Below are 19,517 nucleotides of genomic sequence, written 5' to 3'. Positions count from 1 at the left end.
GAGTGGGAACAGGTGAAAACACATCTATGGCCGTAATGGACCTTAAGGATATTATGAATGAAAACAGAAAAAAGATGTGTATGACTCTATTTACATAAAGTAGGTAATGTTTGGGACTGCAAACATTGGTCATAAGATAATGAGGAAAATGCACGGGAGTGATAAGGGAAGAGGTTCGTGGTCCCTTCTGGGAAGGGGAAGGGAGGGGACAGAGGTATGGCTGGGAAACAGTGGAGGAGTTTACTTTCTCCTAGCTAGGGGATACGCTTCCCCTCCCGCGCTAAAACACCAGGATCGACGAGGGTGGGACTCGAACCCACGCGTGCAGAGCACAATGGATTAGCAGTCCATCGCCTTAACCACTCGGCCACCTCGTCCCCTCATCCTTGTCCTCTGGGGTACATGGTCCCAGGCTTAGTGCTCCCGAACTCCCCAGCCGTCTGGGGCGCAGTGGTCCTGGGACGTGACTGGGAGACATGCGGGGACGTGAGGCCGCGTCCTTCCTTCCACACATCGGACGAGAACTTTCTACACGATGGAGCGGAAGCTGCCGGGAAGCGGTCGAGACGTGAAGGAAACATGTGCGCGGGGCCTTGGCCCCTTCCCTGCGGCCTGATTCCTCGAGGGCTACGGGGGCTCAGGGTCGCCTCCGCGTCCAGGCAGGCGACCTCGGGGAGCCGGCCCATCTGACTCCTGACTCGGGGTGAGAAAACACGTCTGGGAACGAGACGCGGGTCTGCGGGGCGACACCTCCTTGATACTCCGAGGGGCGCACACACGGACCCTTCACTCGTGGGCTCGCGTCAGGGTCACCGCGTTGGAGGGACCGTGCGCTCTGATCCCCCAAATACCTGTGTGCTTCTGCGGTGGCCTCTGGGGACAGGTTGCCCAGCTTGCCTCCCACTTTCCGAGGGGTGCGGAGCTGAGAACCCAAGACTCTGCAGCGAGGAAACGATGAGGGGGTGGGGTTTTGGGGTTTTGATTGGCTGGTTTCATGGAATGAATGAAATGCACGCGAATAGACACGAGCCGGGATTAATTCTGACTCAGCAGAGGGAGCCATCAGGGCCTGGAAGAAAAGCAAGGTTTCCAGAGGTGGCGAGAGTGCGGGTCCCAGGCTGCGGGGGGCGGGACGGGGTTACGCTCTCAGGTCCAGAGTTTGGCTCAGGGATTATTCATTTTTATAAAAAAATTCTATTTAGAAATTATTTCAAAAATAAAAGTTGCAAAGATATTATACTTGTAGCACCAAGTTTATTCTCGTGTATGGAGTGAGGAGTGGACCTGATTTGATTTTTTTCCAAATAGCTGTAATTGGCCCAAAAACCGTCGTGAGAACCGTTTTCCCCATGACTCGAAAAACACTTTTATCACGTACTATATGCAGTTGTGCCGATTTGGTCCTACCACACCAAGTCCTTACCTAGGCTGTTCCACCTGTCCCCATCATTGTCGCCACACACAACAAACCTCAGCTGTGTCACTTGTCCTCCAGCAGGTTCCAGGTGACAGAATTCCTGGACGAGAATCCCCTACTCCCTTTCCAGATACCTGCAAGCCCATGGGTAATGTTACCCGGTGTGCACTCCACTGCAAACCCGGCAACCACTCCCGGTGTGATGTGACCTCTTGAATCCTGGTGGACAAAACAGCAAAGGCTGTGCCGGGATGCAGCCCTGCCTGCACTCCTGAGAACTCTGAATAGTCACCTGCGCTTAACCCAGCTGTGGGAAACCACCTGGGAGCCTTTTGCATAGCTACTGCATGGAAAGAATATTGTCATGCAAATTTTAGACCTTATGGATACATAGAAAGACCTCTAGGAAAAGGAGTTGGATGCCCTAGCGTGGAATCAAGAAAACCAATGTGTGGAAACAAGAAAACCAATGAAATGAAGAGATAGTTCTTTTGAAAATCCAACAAGAGGGACAAAATTTTAGCTAGACTGAACAAGAAAAAAGAGAGATGAAAATTAGTAAAATCAGGAAAGAAACACTGATGAGGACATCACTACTGATCTTGCAGAAATTAAACACATCATAAGGGAATAGTATGAACGTTATGTTAACAAATTAGAAAATTTAGATGAAATAGAAAAAAAACCCAAGTACGTAAATTATGGACATGAACACAAGAAATAGAAATTAGTAAGTAAAAAAGAAAAAAGGGTCAGTACTCAATCTTTCAACAAAGGAAAGCTCAAGCCCAGATGAGCCCACTAATGAATTCTATTAAACATTTAAAGACAAAACAATAATATCAGTTCTTCCAAACCTGTCTGTCTGGTCACGAAGTAGACATGAAAGCAAGGAGGAAAGGGATGCTGTCGCTGTTGGAAAACGATGCTCCAGGTGAGGCTCGAACTCACAACCTCGGCATCACTCGCACATATACTGCCGTATAAGTACCGCGCGCTGACCGATTGCGCCACTGGAGCATTCACTCTCTACTTCCGGTCACTCATTACTCGGCCCACGCGGGACTCCCTGCGTCTCTGTTCGGGTGTGGATGTGCCCGGTGTACCGGGCATCCCTGAGCCCCGCGTCTCGCGCACAAAGGAGGGCAGGATCCAGCCACGGACCCCACTGGGCCACCCATAGTGCAGGCGCGGAGGGAGGGAGGACACTTCCAGAGCGACCGGCTGACCCCTATGCCTCCCGCGTCCCGGGAGGACCTTCGTGGCCGAGAGGCGTGCGAGCCTCCCGAGGCTGCACGCGTCCCGGAACTCTGTCCTCAGGGGCTCTAAGCGCCCGGAAGAACGGGAGTGGGCGACGCGCGCGCGCAGCTCCCCCCGGAAGTGGAGCAGTCCTGCGCGCTCTGGGGTTCTGGCTGTGACTTGTGACCCTGGATCCCGACAATGTTGCTAGAGGCTGAGGGTTTTAATAAAAAGCTTGACTAGGGGTAGAATGTACGGGGTTCCCCCCCGCCCCAGTCTCTCCCCAGCGGCCGGAAGCCCCGAATTCCCCGCGGACCGGGGGAAAGGGCCAAAGTCGCGGGTCTGTTCTCGGGCTCGGATGAGGGGTCAGCCCTGCTTCTACCTGAACCCGGGGCGGGAAGTCCTGTTCTGGGCAGGGCTTCCCCTTTGTGGGTTGGCCACTGTCTGGACTCACAGGCCCCCAAGGCCAAACCTGCCCCCTTTCCTCCCACCCCCTTTATTTTTAATTTAAATCTCAGTCTTGTAGTCTTCCACTCAGCCCTGGAACGCATGTTTGAGTCATGAGAATCTAACCGTTTGCTTCAGTGTTTATCACCCCTGCCTGCACATTAGAATAACCTGGGGAGCTTTTAAAAATAATAGTAATACCAAATTTTTGAAAACAATTCCTGGAACCGCTTCCGATGATTCTGACTTAATTGGTTAGAGGTGCGTCACGAGGGTCTGGCGGCACCAGAGCTTTCTCGTGGCGACTTTCTCCTCCTTCGCCAGCTGAGCAGTAGGTGAACACCTCGCTCTTACCCGGCGGTGTCTGAGAGGATGCGCTTTGAGTCTGGCTTCTAACGTTAATGACTGACTTTCCTTGTGTGCTGAGCCGCCGGAAATAGTGAATAACGGACACGCGCACATCTGCTCCTAAGCGAGAACATGGAGGAAAAAAGGGTGGGGTACACGGGGAATTAGCTCAGGTGGTAGAGCGCTCGCTTAGCATGCGAGAGGTAGCGGGATCGACGCCCGCATTCTCCAAGTTTTCCCACGCTTGACCTCGGTTTTCCGGGTGGCATCCTCAGATTTCCTGATCCATTTTAGTAAAAGACAAAGTTGGGGACGTTTTGAACTTGGCCACTTTTTTGGATTTTGAACTATGGTCATGTACAACACTGCTGATGGGCCTAAGTTGGATATCTAGATCTACCAATTTCTAATTCGTTTTCTGTTTCTCTAGAACTGTGATCCCACCAGGGCGAGACATACCAAGAGCCGGAGCATATCAAAACGAGGAAATCAAGAATGGTCAGAGTGCCGCGGAGTGCCATTGTTAAAACTGGCATTTTAGAAAGCGCTATTTATCCTTCCAGCTCTTGAGGTCTGGGGTCCTAAGATTCCGTCTGAATCAGTGGGCCGCCTGGCCCAGAGCAGCTCCCCGGTGAATAGTGACTGAATGAGCGGAAAGGAACTGAATGATCAACAAGAATAGTGGTCAGTGTTTAGCAAGTCAGTGGGTGTCAGGTTTGAGGGAGATGAGTCAAGCCCAAAAGACCAGCACAGAGGAGGCTGGGGATTCCAGTTTTGATGTATGGAAGAGTGAGCTGTTGGGGACAAGAAGAGAGGCGATGGGCTGGGGTAGAGAAAGGGTTCACATGTGCAACTCTGACTGACAACCTGCTGCTCAGTTCAGACTTTGCCACTCCTCAGCTCTGGGACCTTGGGAACATGACTTCTCCGAACCTCCGTTATATCTGGAAAAGGCAGATAATGGTACATTGTTTTGTGGCCAAAATCCAATTGCACTATGTGAGACAATCTCCATAAATCTCTTAGTATACTTAATGGTACATAAGAGGAAAAAAAAACAGGGGGGCTTTTTATTAAATTCAGTCTGTGTTTTTTGCATGGAGAATGTCTCCAGTCATGCAGATGCAAGTGGAGATGTAGAGTAAGACAGAGAAGTATGGACTGGAGACAACGTGGAGGACGATTTATTCTGTCAGTCAGTGAACTAGTATGAGCCAGGCACCTCCTATGTTTCAACAAAGGAGACTCTGGAAGGTATGAGATGGACTGAGACCTCGGTGGGCAGAAAAAACCACATCATTGGAATGCAAGAGCAGCAGAAGACAACACAGTTGTCCCTGGTCCCACAGCCCAGAGGGTCCCATCATGGGGTGATACCATCCCCAATGCAGCACTGGCTTGTATGGAGTGACATTCGCCAGGATGGATTGTGCTCTTTAGAAGCCAGTGACAATGTAGCAGCACCTGGAAAATAATATTTACTATTTTATTGGTGACAGCTATGGCAAGGTGCCCTCTTAGCGCAGTAGGCAGCGCGTCAGTCTCATAATCTGAAGGTCCTGAGTTCGAGCCTCAGAGAGGGCACATATTTTAAATCTGGTCACAGTCCACCTGGACTAATTAATGTGCTTGCCAAAAGGAAGGAAAGGTCCATGCTGGGTTAAATGGAACACAAGGAAAAACTGGCACAAGAGGACAATAAGCATTTCAAAACTGATCCCATATTCGCCTGCAAGGGAAAGTCACTTTTGGACTTTCTTGGCCTTCTCAGGGCTTTCACTGAAATGATTGGTGGAGAGTCACATCACACCAGGAACCAACCACAGGCCACATTCCAGGACCTTGTACTTTTTGGCAAAGTGCTCAGCACTGTTGAGGGAGCCATGTAAACATAGTGATTGGAAGCACAGGCTCTGGTTTCAGACTGTTTGTATTTCAGCTTCACCAGTTACTAAATGTGTGATCTTGGGCAAGTTACCTAATCTCTCTGTGCACCAGTTTCTCCTAAGATAAAAATAATAATACACAGCTCACAGAATTTTTGCTACAGATTAATGAGGCAATACATGTAAAATGATTAGAACAGTGCCTTGAACATATCACATACTCAAGTCATTAAAATTATTTCAAATATTAAGAAGATTCTGGATAGAGTATTTCGATCTTACTGAGAAGTTTTTGTTAAAAACAAACATGAAACTAAGCTGCATCTCCTCTGGGGAAGAATTCAGGTATTAGGACCGCTGATTAACCTTGAACATGTCACTGTTACAGCCTCTCACCGCGCCCTAACCCAGTATTTTGCTCACAATCCAAGCCCTTGCTCACCTGGCCCGGGCTTTAGTCCGCTATGCTTAGTCCTCACCCTTTCCCTTTGATGTCTGAGGGCTTTTAAAAACCTTTCCTTCATTTAACAATTGAGCAGGGAAATTCCATGTGCAAATTTCACTCCGAAGAAAACCTCCTTTCTGAAGCAACCCAAATATAGCTGATTCCAGCCCAGAAACACAATCGGAAACGACCGGGGAATCTCCTGATGTCAGAGCAGCCCTGCCGCCCTCTGTAGGGGTCTCCACCCACAAGGCCACCACTTCCCTCTCCAGACTTTCACCCGTCCCTCCGGACACATCTTTGGTAACTGAAGTGCAGCTTCCGCGGTGCTTTTGTTACCGAACTCAAGGGGTCGGCCGCTTGGGGTGTCCTATTCAAAAAGGAGACAGGGTTGTCATTAGGTAGATTTATTTACTTGTGACAAGTAAAGGACACTGGGGGTTCACATCTACAGCTCTGTGTCCCGGAAGCGGGAGGCTCAGCCGGAGCTTATACACACTATTTGGTTAATTACGAGTTGGCTTCTTGGCTGTCGGCTAACCTTACCCGCTGGGTTCAGGTCAGGCTCATCCGGTTATAGTTGCGTCTGCAAGATAACTGCTGTGTTTTAACATTTAGCAAGAAAAGCATTTAGTGAGAACCGCCCAGACCCTGAGGCCCCGTCCTGTCTCTCACTTTCGGATCCTCCACACCATCTGGAGCCTTCCGGGTGTTTTTCTCCTGGTTGGCGGCATCCATCTCTGCGACTCTACTCCTGGCTGAAGTCCTCTTTTAACAGCCTTGAAGAACGAGAACAGAAGTCGCCAACTGCTGTACAAATAGCCTGCTTCTTCTACATCCGGGCCTTGCGCGCGGTCCGGAAGGCCGCCATACCCTCGCTGGCTCCGCCCTGAAACGCCAAGGAACCCCAGGAGCATGCGCTCCAGGGCCCCGCCCCCTCCCCGAGCCTCGGTGTGATTGGCCAGAGGCGGGGGAGGAGAGCCCGGTCTCCGGGGCGGTGTGGCCACGTGACTCGCGGGGCGGGGTCGCGCCGCCGCTTCCAGCCCGGCTGAAAGGGCTCGCGCAGCCGGCCTGCTGGGTCCTGAGAGCGCCCACCGGACGGCCTGGCCCCGGCTCCCTTGGCCGCGCCGCGCGGAGGGAGCTGCTCCTGGCTCTCGTCGGCCCCAGGTTTGCTTCCCCTCTTTCCCCGAGGGTGGGCCCTTGTGTCCGCCGCCGCAGAGCCTGCGGCCCCGGGAAGCCCAGATCCGAGTGTCCGAGAGTAACCGGAAGTGCCGCCGAACGAGGGGCGGCGCCGGTGGCTGCGGGTGAGCGCGGCCGCGGGGCCTGGGAGGAGCCTGGCCTGCGGGGCCCGGGGCGGGGGGGGCGCGATGGGACCGGAGACCCCGCGGCTTCGGCCGGGTGGGAGCAGCCCGGTTCCTCGCCACCCAGCGGCTCTGAGACCCCTGACCCCGGACTGAAAGGCGGTCACTGCAAAGTTGAAAGAAGAGAAGCTCAGTACAGTCGCTCCTGGAGACAATAATAGTAAACGCTGCCAGGCACTTTTCTAGCGATGTGTGTCTTTCATATTGGGGAAAAACCCAAGGACGTTATATGGAGTTTCTCCATCCCCATCTTTAGGGAGAGATTCGTTATGTTGCAACCGAATCTATATGCAGAAGAATCTGGTTTGTCTAAACATTCCATAACCATTTTTGGAAACCTGCATTATATATAACTGTGTTCCACACATTTATCAACTACGTCTTGGGGTTTATAGTGGAAGAACGGGTCCTTGTCCTTAGAGGTTGAGATAATACAAACAAACAAAAAACAATTAGCAGAGGGAAAAAAACAAGAAAACCGTACTCAGGGCTTTATTATAAAGTAAGGCATTCCCTGAAGGATTCTTGATGTTTTGTCTAGAACCAGTGGTTACCAGTGACAGGTACTTCTTGCAGGAGAGACAGAGTGTAAGCAAAGTGGGAAGAGGCAGGATATTGTTGAAGGATGCAGACCAGACTGGGGAGTAAGTGGGACCAATACTCAGATGTCCAGCTCCAGAAAAATTATAAATTCCATAAAATTATAAATTTCTACATCATTAATATGTCCTCTAGGAGACGGAGGGATTTTGTGCATAGTTATGGACTAGAGGCCTTTTGGAGCTAAAAGGAAGACAGTCCCGAGTCCTTATTCCAATGGCAAGTGGCATCCCATGCTGTGTTTCTATATTGTGGATTTTGGAGGGAGACAAGAGGGAATGGGAGAAGAGACATGGAAACTGGGAATGACGCCTTTTTAGCTTCTGAGGTAGCAGAATGATAAAACTGGGTCCTGTCCCACCAATTTAAGTGTATTTATACTTCTTTCCAACGTGCATATTCACAATAGGCTTGTGGTACTTGCGTCTTGATTTATTTGCAGCCCCAAAGAGGCAGTATGCCCCGTGCTAAAGCAGGCGCTGCAGTCAGAAGACAGCAATTTAAATCCTGGCTCTACTGCTAACTAGCTTATTTAACTGCCCTAAGCATCAGGCTTTCTATCTGTGAAGTGCAAACATAGGTAATAACACCTATTTTACAGAGTTCTTGGGAAGATTAAATGGGACAGCCCATGCAATCAATGGCAAATAAGTAAGCTAATCCTTAGCCTAGGGCCTGATCGGGTAAGAATGATCTGTTTTTTAGATAGTGCTCTCTGGACTTTATGTGCTTGTCCCATACATCCTTTAACTGGAAGGATAACCTTGAGCTTTGAAGTTCTATATTCAGCCTGTGTGCTCGCACTTGATTGCCTGCCTGCTCATTTTGTGCACTCTGACCCTCACCGTGGAAGAAAGAACCAGTCTCTTCCTAGGATGAGGTAGGAGCAACCTCTCGGCGGAGGGTTCCCTGAAGCTAAGACTTAAAGGATATATGCAGCTTTGGAGATGGACCAGCCAGGGCTACTAGCCGAGCCTGTTGCATTGCTACTGGGGCCCCAAGGATGACGATGGCCCTTTTTCTTGTGCTGGTATTTGCTTATTTATATATTTAGTTCATTCAACTAAGATATTCTAGATGCTAGGGATATTGCAGTGAACAAAAGACTAAGTCCTAACGCTAATGGACCATATGTTCTAGTAGGAGAGAGAAACAAATTAACAAATGTGAACTATATACCACAAAGTTGGGTGACGACAAGTGCTATGGAGAGAAATAAAGCAGGTAAAGGGACATGGCTATTTCAGATGAAGTCGTCAGGGTGTGCCACTTTGAGGAAGTAATTCTCAGACTTGAATCAAATAGAGGAGCAAGCTGCCTGGGGGAAGAGCATTCTAGGCGGAAGGAACAAGTGCGAAGGTTCAGCTGCAGACAGGTGGAGGTGCGCCATCCCAGTGGCAGAGCTGCACGTACCTGAGTGTGACAATTGAGTATTTTGCACTAGAGAAGTGTTATGGTCTACTTTGAGTTTGGAAAAATAGACTATTTAATTTTCTAGGTGTTGACATCTAAAAGACTTCGATATAAAGAAAACTGTTTCCTTATTATTATTTTCTTCTTGGTGCCCCACAGTTATTGGCTATTTGGGGCAAATATGATACCCTGCGCAGATAACTAGGAAATCCTCTGAGTCATTAGCAGGCTACGGCCAAGCTCAGAATCCTTTATGTCCATTCTATGCTCCTTTGGCCTTAACTGTAATGCGCATCTGAAAAGGCCAAACTCCCTAAAACCCACCATCTTGTACTAGCTATTTGTCTATATGCCTGCATTATTCCTTTTCCTCATAACATTTCTCCTTAACTGTTTTTCTAGTTTTTGCATAATTGTCATATTAACCAATAACTTGCTGAGTTATTTTATTTAGTTAATTATTTTAAATGGATTTTGAACAAGGTTTTACACAAGAGGCAGGCACAGAGGATGGGCTCGGTGATGTTAGGGTTTTGTGAATGTGAAGATGGAATTAAGGAAATAAGCCGCCATCTGTTGAGACCCAGGCGTTGAGCTGAGTCCTTTACTGACAGTGTGGCAGCTCTCACTGCAGCTCCTTGCAGCATGTAATTGTATCTTATCTGCTTTATCAAAGGCAGAATGGAAGCCGGAGGACATTAAGTAACTTACCCACGTTCTCACAGCTACAAAGGAGCACAGTGGGAACCCAAACCAAAATCTGATTCCGGAGCTTGGACATTCAATTTCCTAGCACAGTATTCCAACTCAGCTGCCTATTCTTTAAAAAGCAAAATGAAATAGCTTTTAATTTTGAAATAATCTGAGACTTACAAAAGAGTTGCAAAAGGAATGTCCATGCTTCCTCTGCCCACAGTCCCTGAATGTTAACTTTTTACTATGTTTGCTTTATGAGTCTGTCTACATCTCTCTCTATGCAGATACGCATTTACATCTGACTCAGCAGTCGCTTTTCTAGAAATTGACTCTGAAATATACCACCACCAATATGAAAATACACATCCATAAAGTTATTCATCGTAGCAGTGTTTATAACTTGAAAATATTTAAAACAACTTAAATGCCCATGTGTAAGGAAGTGGTCGAATAAACTTGGTATATCCACATATAGTGGGGAACTAGGCAGCAATGAAAGACAACGAAGAAAACCTTTATGAATTGATGGGGCCTGATTTCCAGGATGTTATAATTTTTAAAAAGCAACAGTGTAAAAGAGTATGCTACGTTTTTGTAAGAATGCCTATTATCTGCAACAATGTACAGAAGTATCAAAAAGTATGCTACATTTTGTGTAAGCATGTGTTGGAGTTTTGTTAGTACTTTTCACACTGATACTGGGCTGTAAAATTTTTTTATACTCTCTTCATCAGGTTTAGTTATCAGTGTTAAACTTTTTTTCACGAAAGAATTAGAAGTTTTTCTTCATTTTTAATGCTCTGGAAAACATTTATGAAGCATTGGGTTTATTTGGTCTTTATAAGTTTGTTAGAATTCCCTTATGAAACAATCTAGGACTCGTTTATTTTTGTTTGTTTTTTTTTGTAGGATACTTCTTTAATAACTTTTTCTGTTTATTCTGTGCCTATTGGTGTTTTTAAAACTTTGTCTAATGGGGTTGATTTGGGTTGTGTTTCCCAAAGAAACACTCTTATTTCCTAGATTATCACATTCATCAGTGTAGAGGTCTGCAAAGTGGTCTTTTATGTGTATGTGGGTTTGTTTGTTCTTTTTCTGTTTTGGTGGTTATTTATTCCTTATTTCTTATTTTGTAAATGTGTGCTTTCTCCCTCTTTTCTTTAAGTTTGCTAGTAGTTATTTATTTCTTTAGGGTTATCAAAATAAGGATTTTGATTTATAATTATGTTTATTGTTTTTCTCTTTAGTTCATTGATTTACACTTTTATTTTTATTTTCTTATTTGTTTTGATGTTCTTTTTTCTTAGCTTTTTGAACTGAGAATTTAGTTTGTTCATTTAATTTTTTTCATAAAAAAGTATTTAAGACTAAATATTCCTTTGATCACTGCTTTAAATTTATTCCATAAATTATAATATAAAAATTTCAATTATCAGTATTTACAAATTCTGTTAATTTTTCATTTTCCTGTTCACTGAAGAGTTATTTTAATAGTTTGTTTTTTCCCCCCACCATGGGGAAAAAATCCATGGAGGATTTTGTTATTTGATATTTTAATAAATTTCTAGTTTTACTGCAGTGTTGCTTATGTCACTTTATGGAATTTATTGATGCTTTCTTGACAACTGAATAAGTGCCAGATTTCATGACTGATTCATATGTGCTTGAGAAGAAAGTTTATTCCCTATTATGAGGGTGTATATTTCTATAGATACTCCTAAGATTTACTTACTAATTAGATTATTCTGGCCTTCTGCATCGTTACGTATTTTTGGTCCACCTTGTATGTCTTTTTACTGACATAATATGTTTTCTTATGATGAATGTTTTTATCTGTGTTTCTTGGTGTCTGTTGTACCGGTAGTTTTTGCTTTATGAAGCTGACTGCTTTGTAACTTAGATAATCGTAACTGTTACAAGCTGTGCTGTGATGACGACTTTCAAATTACAAAGGGTCCTTCATCATGTGTTTGGCTTGCACTACACTTTGCCTGATAATCGTGAAGAGAAGCCCTACTTTTATTATTCCCGTTTGCCGGCTGTTCCTTTCCCATCCCTTTATTTTTAGGCTTGCTGAATCACCTTGTTTTAGGTGTCTCTTGGATGTAGCACATAGTTGGATCTTGCTTTGTGAGACATGGTAAAGATCATTTTTGATAGGTGAGCTAAATTCATTCACATTTATTGATGTGATTGATATGTTTGGTCTCTACTGTATTGTTTATATAATATTTGTCCTGCTTTTTCCTACATGATGTGTTTTCATTGCTCTTTCACTTAAAAATATTTTAGAACATTTGATTTTTGTTACAATGGCTACCTGTGAACTTCAATCATTTTTAATGCTGTGAGTCCCGTTTTCTTATTTGACATTTAATCGTTTGGTTTTCCAGCTTTTAATAGTATCCTGTAACTCCTGCCGTTAATCAGTAATCGGTGAGGTCATTTCACTTTGTTCTTTTCCTCTTTCTCCTCCTCCAAGTTTTTAGTTGAATTATTTCTGTGTTATTAGAACAAAATGTTTCACAGGATTGCTAATTCAGCAGATCTTTCCCACTGTTGCCATTGTGGTCAAGTTTTATTTTTAAGACTGGATGGCATTTTAGAAGCTAGTGGGGAGGTAGGTTGTGCATTTAAAAGTTTTTCTTTTATTTATTTTAAAATTTTTCCTTCATCTTGAAGGACCTTAAATTCCCTTTGTTGCCTTTCTCCGTCCCCGCGGCCCACAGGGTTCCTCTCCCTTCCTTTCGACTCCTCCTTCCCCAGAATTGTCATTCCAGGCTGTCTGTGCAAGTCCAGCACACCGCCTCTGGTCCTTGCATCCTGCTCTGATCAGAACTCTTCACACTCTGGTCCGTAGCTGGGTTCTCTTTCTGACGGTGAATGCTAGATTGACTTTGCCACCGCTGACCCCCTCTGGTCACCCCCTCCCACTTGCCCTTGCTGCCCTGACGGCCTGCAGCCAGCACGAGCGGCTGGGTGTGGTGCACGTGGGTTTTGTCTGGTGCTTTCTCTTCTTGTTCTCGTTGCTTTTAAAGGATGTGCTGGAAGATGTGGATTTCCTTACCATCTTTATATTTCTTCTTTCAGAGACGTTTTGTTCTTTTTCCGTATTTAAGTCAGATTTCTGTCCACGGACTGAAGTCCATTTTTAATCACTGGCGTGGAAGCTCCTAGGTTTTCTGAAAAACACCAGTTGAATTACATTGTATAGTTTCTCTGATGCCTGTGATTCAGCCTGTATTGAGTTCAGGCCAGAGGACACAGAGGGGACAGAGAAAATAGTAAACTCCACCGCCAGCCGCGTTGCTTCCTTCATCTATGCGCTATCTTTTCGGAGTCCTCAAATTGCTGCACCGTGCGTTCTGTGCAGGTTTCAGGGGTGGGTTCAGTGGGCAAAGCCTCTGGAATGCGCCTCACCCAGTACCACGAAGCACGTCGCCTTAGCGGTAGCCATGGAGCGCCTCCACTGTGTGTCCCCATATGCTGTCTGGTCTGAGTAGTCCCATGTTTGCTTCTGGCCCTCGGAAGCAGAAAGGCTGTTGAGGGAACTGAAAGTCTCAGTGACCTAGAATAAGGCAGGTTTAAGCTGTTGAGGGAAGAAATCAGTGGACAAGTCTGGCTGGCTGACTGCTTACGCCCACAATTGGACTGCCTGCTTAATTGTTTATGGCAGAAATAGAAATCAAGATAGGCTGTTGTAAATTTTGAACCACAGTGGTGACAGCTGCATGCCCTCCAGCGAAGGGAGGGTGCTGACGTCGCCCCCAGCACACGCTGTACTGCCACTTGTACTGTATATCAGGGCAGCCTGCATTCTCCTGGGGAGATGCCGCCTGGGTGTGTCCAGTGAGTTGAGTGTTAGGGGACCTTTCCTTCAATGTTGTTATAATCCCAAGGACAGTTTATAGATTCCGTATTGTCCCTTTTCTTCAGAGTCCTGTGGAATAGTTTAGGATTATGATTATTCTCTTCAGGACTGAACGTAAGGGACTGTGTAAGAAAACCCCTCAGGTCTTTTTAAGGACACTGTAGTTTACCCATTTTCAGGTTCTTTGAGTGAAGTGATCTGGTGCGAAATCTTCGCATATATGACTACTTATGCTTTCTCATTCTTGTGTTTTACAGAATGCTGTCTTCCTTGAGAAATCAAATTCTCAGGACCAGGAAGTAAATGCTGCTTTTCGTCCATTTGGATTCTAGGTGAGCTTGTTTCTCCAGTTTCTTCTTTTGAAATGTACCTTCTCTCTCCCAGCCTGTGTCCATTACAGCGGCTCCTACCCTGTGGCATTCAGCCGTTTGGACTTGTGTCCAAATAAGGACACAAGTAGAATTTCAAGAAACTGCTCATTAAGCACCAACTGTGCCTGCACAGCTCTGTGTACCACGGAAAGAGCAGCTAGATTTTGGCCACAGACAATAAGTGAATTACATTTGTAGTGTACTAGGTGACAAGTGCCGTGGAGAAAAACAAAGCAGTGGGGGGGGGGGGAGCTGGGGCTGGCACACTCATTACTGGCCCCATCTTTACTACTCAGACGAAGCCAGGTGAAGAGGAAGAACCTGGGTTTGAGATCACCCAGCGGCATGAAAGAAACAATCGTCCCTGGGCCTTCCCCATGTGTTTTGCCAGTTGGTTTCACATTAGCAAGGAGGAATGTGATTTTAGCCCCTGAAAACCCTAAAGCACTTACGGACTCTGATGTACAATTCCTGTTTTCTGCAGTGACTTTAATTTTGAGCATTCTTTTCTTAGTTATAGGAATATAAATATTTCTCCTCTGTCTCACAGGGTTGGAAATACCAAGTAAGAGATTCATGTATATGATGCTGGAAACTTGTAGAGGCAAACTGCTCATGACTCAAAAGCCTAAAACAGGTGTATCTTTCACGTTCTCATCAAGAAGACGACAATGAAGAAAATGATGGGTCAAGACGACCAGTGGAAAACTCCCTAGGAGAGAGCCATAGAGATGTACACGTCAGAAGAGAGCGGTGATCAGAGAACTCAGAAAAGGAAAGTATACCATGTGTGCCCTCAGAAGGGTCAAAAGATTTTTATTCACGTGCATGACTTTACTCAGATAGATGGTCAGACACACCAGGGCTGTGAGTGTGAGCAGAACTTGTGTGAAAACCTCGCTCTGATTATGTGTGAGAGAACCCACACTGGAGAGAGACCTTGTCGATGTGATATGTGTGAGAAAACCTTCATCCAGCGCTCAGATCTTACTTCACACCAGAGGGTCCACAATTATGAGAAACCTTATAAATGTAGCAAATGTGACAAGAGCTTCTGGCACCACCTAGCCCTTTCAGGGCACCAGAGAACACACGCAGGTAAAAAATTCTACACATGTGATATTTGTGGCAAGAATTTTGGTCAGAGCTCCGATCTGCTTGTCCACCAGCGAAGCCACACGGGCGAGAAACCGTATCTGTGTAGTGAGTGTGATAAATGCTTCAGCCGAAGTACAAACCTCATTAGGCACCGAAGAACTCACACCGGCGAGAAACCATTTAAGTGTCTGGAGTGTGAAAAGGCTTTTAGTGGGAAGTCGGACCTCATTAGCCACCAGAGGACTCACACTGGCGAAAGGCCCTACAAATGCACTAAGTGTGAGAAAAGTTACCGGCACCGCTCAGCCTTTATTGTGCATAAGCGAGTTCACACGGGGGAGAAGCCCTATAAGTGCGGGGCCTGTGAGAAGTGTTTTGGCCAGAAGTCGGACCTTATCGTCCACCAGAGAGTGCACACAGGCGAGAAGCCGTACAAATGCCTGGAGTGCATGCGGAGTTTCACGCGCAGCGCCAACCTCATCAGGCACCAGGCAACGCACACGCACACTTTTAAATGCCTTGAGTATGAGAAAAGTTTTGGCTGTGCCCCGGACCTCATCGTGCACCAGAGAATCCACATGGGTGAGAAAGCCCACGACTGGTCTGCGTGTGGCGGCGGCTTCCTCCTGGGCATGGGCTTCGTGGCCCAGCCGAAGAGGAGGACTCAGGCGGAGGAGCTGCATTATCAGTGCAGCGTGTGTGACAAAGGCTCCCGCCAGAGCCCAGCCCTCCTGCAGCAGCAGACAGTCCACATCGCCGAAAAACCGTACGTCTGCAATGTGGGGGACAAGGGGCTTGAACTCAGCCCCCCACCCGCGTCAGAAGCCTCAGAAATGGCTGGGCCGGACAGGAAGCTGTAACTGCTTCAAAATGTGTGTGCATGTCCGGGAACTCACTAAGGTGAAGAGCTGCAGGCAAACGGCAGGCTTTCCTCAGCGCGCAGCGCTCACTGGGGACCCAGGAACCTGTGCTTTGCCCTGACAGCAGCCCTAACAGAACCGCCCTCAGCCGCTCCGACCAGAAGCCCGACCAGGGCTGAGTCCGGGATTCACCAGGTGGGGAACTTGGCAGGGCCGTGAGCGGGAGCACCTTCTCGCAGTGCCAGAGGGGTTCACACCAGAGGACAGACTTTGAGGGCTCCAGCGCGCACAGCTTCCGGGTTGAAGCCCCAGCGCGGGTGGAAAGGCGCTCTGACCCAGCTAGAACCTTCTTAGCCGGCAGAGCAGCCAGTGGTGAAACTTCAGCTATTTGTCTTGAATGTGGCAAAGACGTTAGATGGAGAGCTTCTTGGGTTTGCAACAAAAAAGGCCAATCAGGAAAGACCTTGTGAAGTGTGAAAAGAAGAGCCGTTAGTGGTCAGCCCCTGGGGACACCAGGGGACTGCCATGAGTAGGAAACCCCACACGCACCTGACCGAAAACAGCCTTGCTAGAAACCTCTGCCCTGCCGGGCCCCAAAGAAGCTGCTCTGCAGAGAATCTGGCTGTGGTGAGAGAGATTCAGGCGTGGACTGTGTACATACAGTAGGTTTGAGAACATCCGGCTCAGTTTTCCTATGTAGTAGAGATGACTTTTAATGGAGTCAATACAGAAAGTTGTTCAGATCCCCAGAAGCCTGTTCTGGAGGCACTAGGACAGGTCAGAGTAGGCCTGAGGGTAACTCAGGGAAAGATGCTTTTCTTTCATCTGAACCACTTAATGATTGCTTTACTCTTTCTCAAATTTGGAAATCCAATAAAGGAAAGGACTGGAACCTTGTTACAGAAGGTGTGGCATGTGTTACTGTTGGGGAAAGGATCCTGTTGGCTTTGCCTTGGCTTGGTTTTTAATCTGTGGCTGGACTGGGGACGAGTGTGATGGTGGTTTGGGGAACTTGCCGGTAGTGAAAAGAACTACGCAGCTGGGGAGTAGTTAGTTATCCTGGTCACAACTCCTCAAGTTTCCCCTTTGGAGAACCGACCTCACAGAGGCAGAATACCCAACTTTTGATTTAGTGAGTTGAGACATGCCCTCAAAAGCTCCCTTTCCCTAAAATGTCTTTCAGTGTATCACTGGTATTTGCAGTTTCCGCTTTAGAGGTTCATCTCTTTTCAACTCAGAAGTGCAAATTCCAGGATAATAGTTCTGATGTTGCTGGTACCACATTTTGCTGACTCGATGTATCATGTCACTTTCTGTCATAAGGTCTCCCCTCAGCTCCTTGCAGAATGGCTAAGGGAAGACAAAGAAAGCTGAGGCCTGCACAGGCACATTCACACAGGATGATGCGTTGTCAGCGGGGAGCTGTACTTGAGTTTGACTATCCTGACTCCAAAGCTGGTGTTCTTTTTACTCCATTATCCTCCTGTTTATAGTAATTTCAGTCCCATAATGATCTGCCTTTCATTTATTTCAGTTCTGCCAAGAGAATACTTTTTATTCCCAGGGAAAGGATTGAAGTCACCACAATATAAGGTATTTATTTGGCTTGGAATGTGGGATTCTAAAAGCTAGAAGGGAAAGCAGCTGGCAAATTCATCAGAAGGATGAGCACTTATCTCATTTAACAGGATAATTATTATCTTTAACGTTCCCTAGGAGTGCTAGAACTAATGGACACTTCTGAGCGGTTCTCCCCTCTGATTAAGAGACACCTAATAAATACCTAAGGTTCCTACGGTACTTGGGACCGGACTGGTGAATAAATATTTTGTTGCTAGTCTGAGTCCTCTGGTTTTTCTCTGCAAACCCCTGAATTGCAGGGAGCATTAGCCTTTGGACTCAGATAGGTGGCCAACTGCCACTGTGTGTGGCTCTCAGCTCTGGTCCCAGTAACTGGGTGACTTGCATGACCTTAGGGTCAGTGGGTGCAGCTCACAGTGATAATAAGAAATCCAGTCTAGGGTGTTTTTTCTTTTGGCAAACAGATCCTGGATGTTTATTCAATCTGATGTGTTTTAGTAACTTTCATCAATAGCTTTTATGCCATGAAAAGTTGCCCAGTGTGACAACACACACAAGATGCATTTGTTTCTCCTTGGTGAAAATCATGCCTATCACTAGTGTATGTCTGATCATTGTGACACTAAAATAGTACGGGTGTGTGCTGTGGTGGTGATGGAAATTCATGCTCTGGCTACCCATTAGCCATCAGAGGGCCTGCAGAAGGGGACAGAGTTCGTACCATTGGCAGGGTGACAACTCTGTTTCAGCTAATCTCACTGGTAACAGTCTCTAGTCTTTAAATAAATGAAGGATGGACCACCCCTCAAACAGAGAACTGTGGGGTATGAAAACAGGTCTGAGGGCTTATAACCCTGGGGAAGGGTGTTGGTATTATTCATGTAGCACAACCTGAGGGTGGGAAGGGCCACTTGGGAGCCTGTGACCAAAACTAGGTGACTCCTGGGACGGACGGAGGTTCTCCCGAGACGGTGCCAACCTACCTCTCTCCCTCAGGTAAGTAGTTAGAGTAACTGCCAAGACCAGACCAAACGAGACACTTGTATTCAGCCAATGTATTCCTATGCTTTAATGCTTCTGTTTTCCCTTCTTAAACATTTGTTCTGAAAACACTCCATTTTTGTCTCTACTGTACTAAGAAAAAGCATTTTCCCTACATTTGCATTAGAATAAAGCAGATATTCAAGAATCCTTTCATGATGTGTATGTATCAAATCACGATGTACACTTTAAATATCTGACAACGTTATGTGTTGATTATACCTCAATAAAGCTGGGGGGAAAGAAAGCTATTGGTGTGCCTGGAGGCCTGGTGGTGGTGACAGCCATTGGACCATCTCTAGAGTTCCAGTAGGTTGTGATGCTAAGGCGGAGAGAATGACACCTGAAGTACGGTCTGCACTGGCTCTGGACAGTGGTCCTGTAAGAGCCTCCCTACTGCGCGACCTGTGGGGAGTCCAGTACCCTTGTTGATCACAGACCAAGATGCTAAACACATCCGGTTTACAAGAGAAAGCAAACATGGGAGAATGCTGGCCTCAAGTAGCTCAGTTCTGCTCAGCTGTGCTCTCCCCAGCTGGGAATCTCACCCTGAGATCACTGACACCAATGCTAAGCGTGGGCAGGAGGGCTAGTACTGACGGGTTAGTGTGAGGACATGACCCAGCACCCAGCCTGTGGTGGGACAGAGCTGCAGGTGTGCGTGCATGGGGACAAGGATCAGTATCCTCTTCAGCATAATGCGTGAAGGACAACAGGTCCTGCCAAGAAACACGTCCTTCTAAAGATGCTGGGTGGACAGGTTAGTCCAGGCAGGGCTCCGAATTCACAGGGAACACTCTCTTCCCTCTCGCTCTGGTTTGTAGGGTTCCTCACCATGAGTAA

General features: G+C 46.8%; 1 protein-coding gene, 2 long non-coding RNA genes and 4 other non-coding genes across 8 annotated transcripts; 3 read left to right on the top strand and 4 right to left on the bottom strand.

Annotated features, from left to right (window-relative positions):
* Positions 1 to 295: 295 nt before the first annotated feature.
* On the bottom strand, positions 296 to 377 carry TRNAS-GCU (transfer RNA serine (anticodon GCU)). The gene has a single exon. It is a non-coding gene; the product is annotated as a tRNA-Ser (tRNA).
* An 857-nt stretch (positions 378 to 1,234) lies between these two features.
* On the bottom strand, positions 1,235 to 2,729 carry LOC141568672 (uncharacterized). The gene is made up of 2 exons (XR_012491870.1): positions 2,275 to 2,729; positions 1,235 to 1,551 (listed from the first exon to the last, which is right to left on the bottom strand). It is a non-coding gene; the product is annotated as an uncharacterized LOC141568672 (long non-coding RNA).
* On the bottom strand, positions 2,344 to 2,437 carry TRNAI-UAU (transfer RNA isoleucine (anticodon UAU)). The gene is made up of 2 exons: positions 2,400 to 2,437; positions 2,344 to 2,379 (listed from the first exon to the last, which is right to left on the bottom strand). It is a non-coding gene; the product is annotated as a tRNA-Ile (tRNA).
* Positions 2,730 to 3,609: 880 nt separating the features above from the next.
* Positions 3,610 to 3,682, top strand: TRNAA-AGC (transfer RNA alanine (anticodon AGC)). Its single transcript has one exon. It is a non-coding gene; the product is annotated as a tRNA-Ala (tRNA).
* A 1,280-nt stretch (positions 3,683 to 4,962) lies between these two features.
* On the top strand, positions 4,963 to 5,035 carry TRNAM-CAU (transfer RNA methionine (anticodon CAU)). Its single transcript has one exon. It is a non-coding gene; the product is annotated as a tRNA-Met (tRNA).
* A 1,138-nt stretch (positions 5,036 to 6,173) lies between these two features.
* On the bottom strand, positions 6,174 to 6,805 carry LOC109435968 (uncharacterized). The gene is made up of 2 exons (XR_012491866.1): positions 6,458 to 6,805; positions 6,174 to 6,379 (listed from the first exon to the last, which is right to left on the bottom strand). It is a non-coding gene; the product is annotated as an uncharacterized LOC109435968 (long non-coding RNA).
* On the top strand, positions 6,792 to 18,824 carry ZNF322 (zinc finger protein 322). 2 transcript variants are annotated; one of them, XM_019714152.2, is made up of 3 exons: positions 6,792 to 6,949; positions 13,981 to 14,055; positions 14,645 to 18,824. In XM_019714152.2, the coding sequence occupies exon 3, from the start codon at positions 14,826 to 14,828 to the stop codon at positions 16,050 to 16,052; it is 1,227 nt and encodes a 408-aa protein (XP_019569711.2). In that variant the 5' UTR covers positions 6,792 to 6,949; positions 13,981 to 14,055; positions 14,645 to 14,825; the 3' UTR covers positions 16,053 to 18,824. The 2 variants fall into 2 exon arrangements, with proteins under 2 accessions (XP_019569711.2, XP_019569710.2); XM_019714151.2 differs by having other exon boundaries at positions 6,828 to 7,086.
* Positions 18,825 to 19,517: the final 693 nt, after the last annotated feature.

The sequence above is a fragment of the Rhinolophus sinicus genome, linkage group LG14, assembly GCF_036562045.2.
Source record: "Rhinolophus sinicus isolate RSC01 linkage group LG14, ASM3656204v1, whole genome shotgun sequence".
NCBI classification, from domain to species: domain Eukaryota; kingdom Metazoa; phylum Chordata; class Mammalia; order Chiroptera; family Rhinolophidae; genus Rhinolophus; species Rhinolophus sinicus.
Note: the sequence above shows the minus strand (reverse complement) of the source record. Positions and strands in the feature narration are given on the sequence as shown.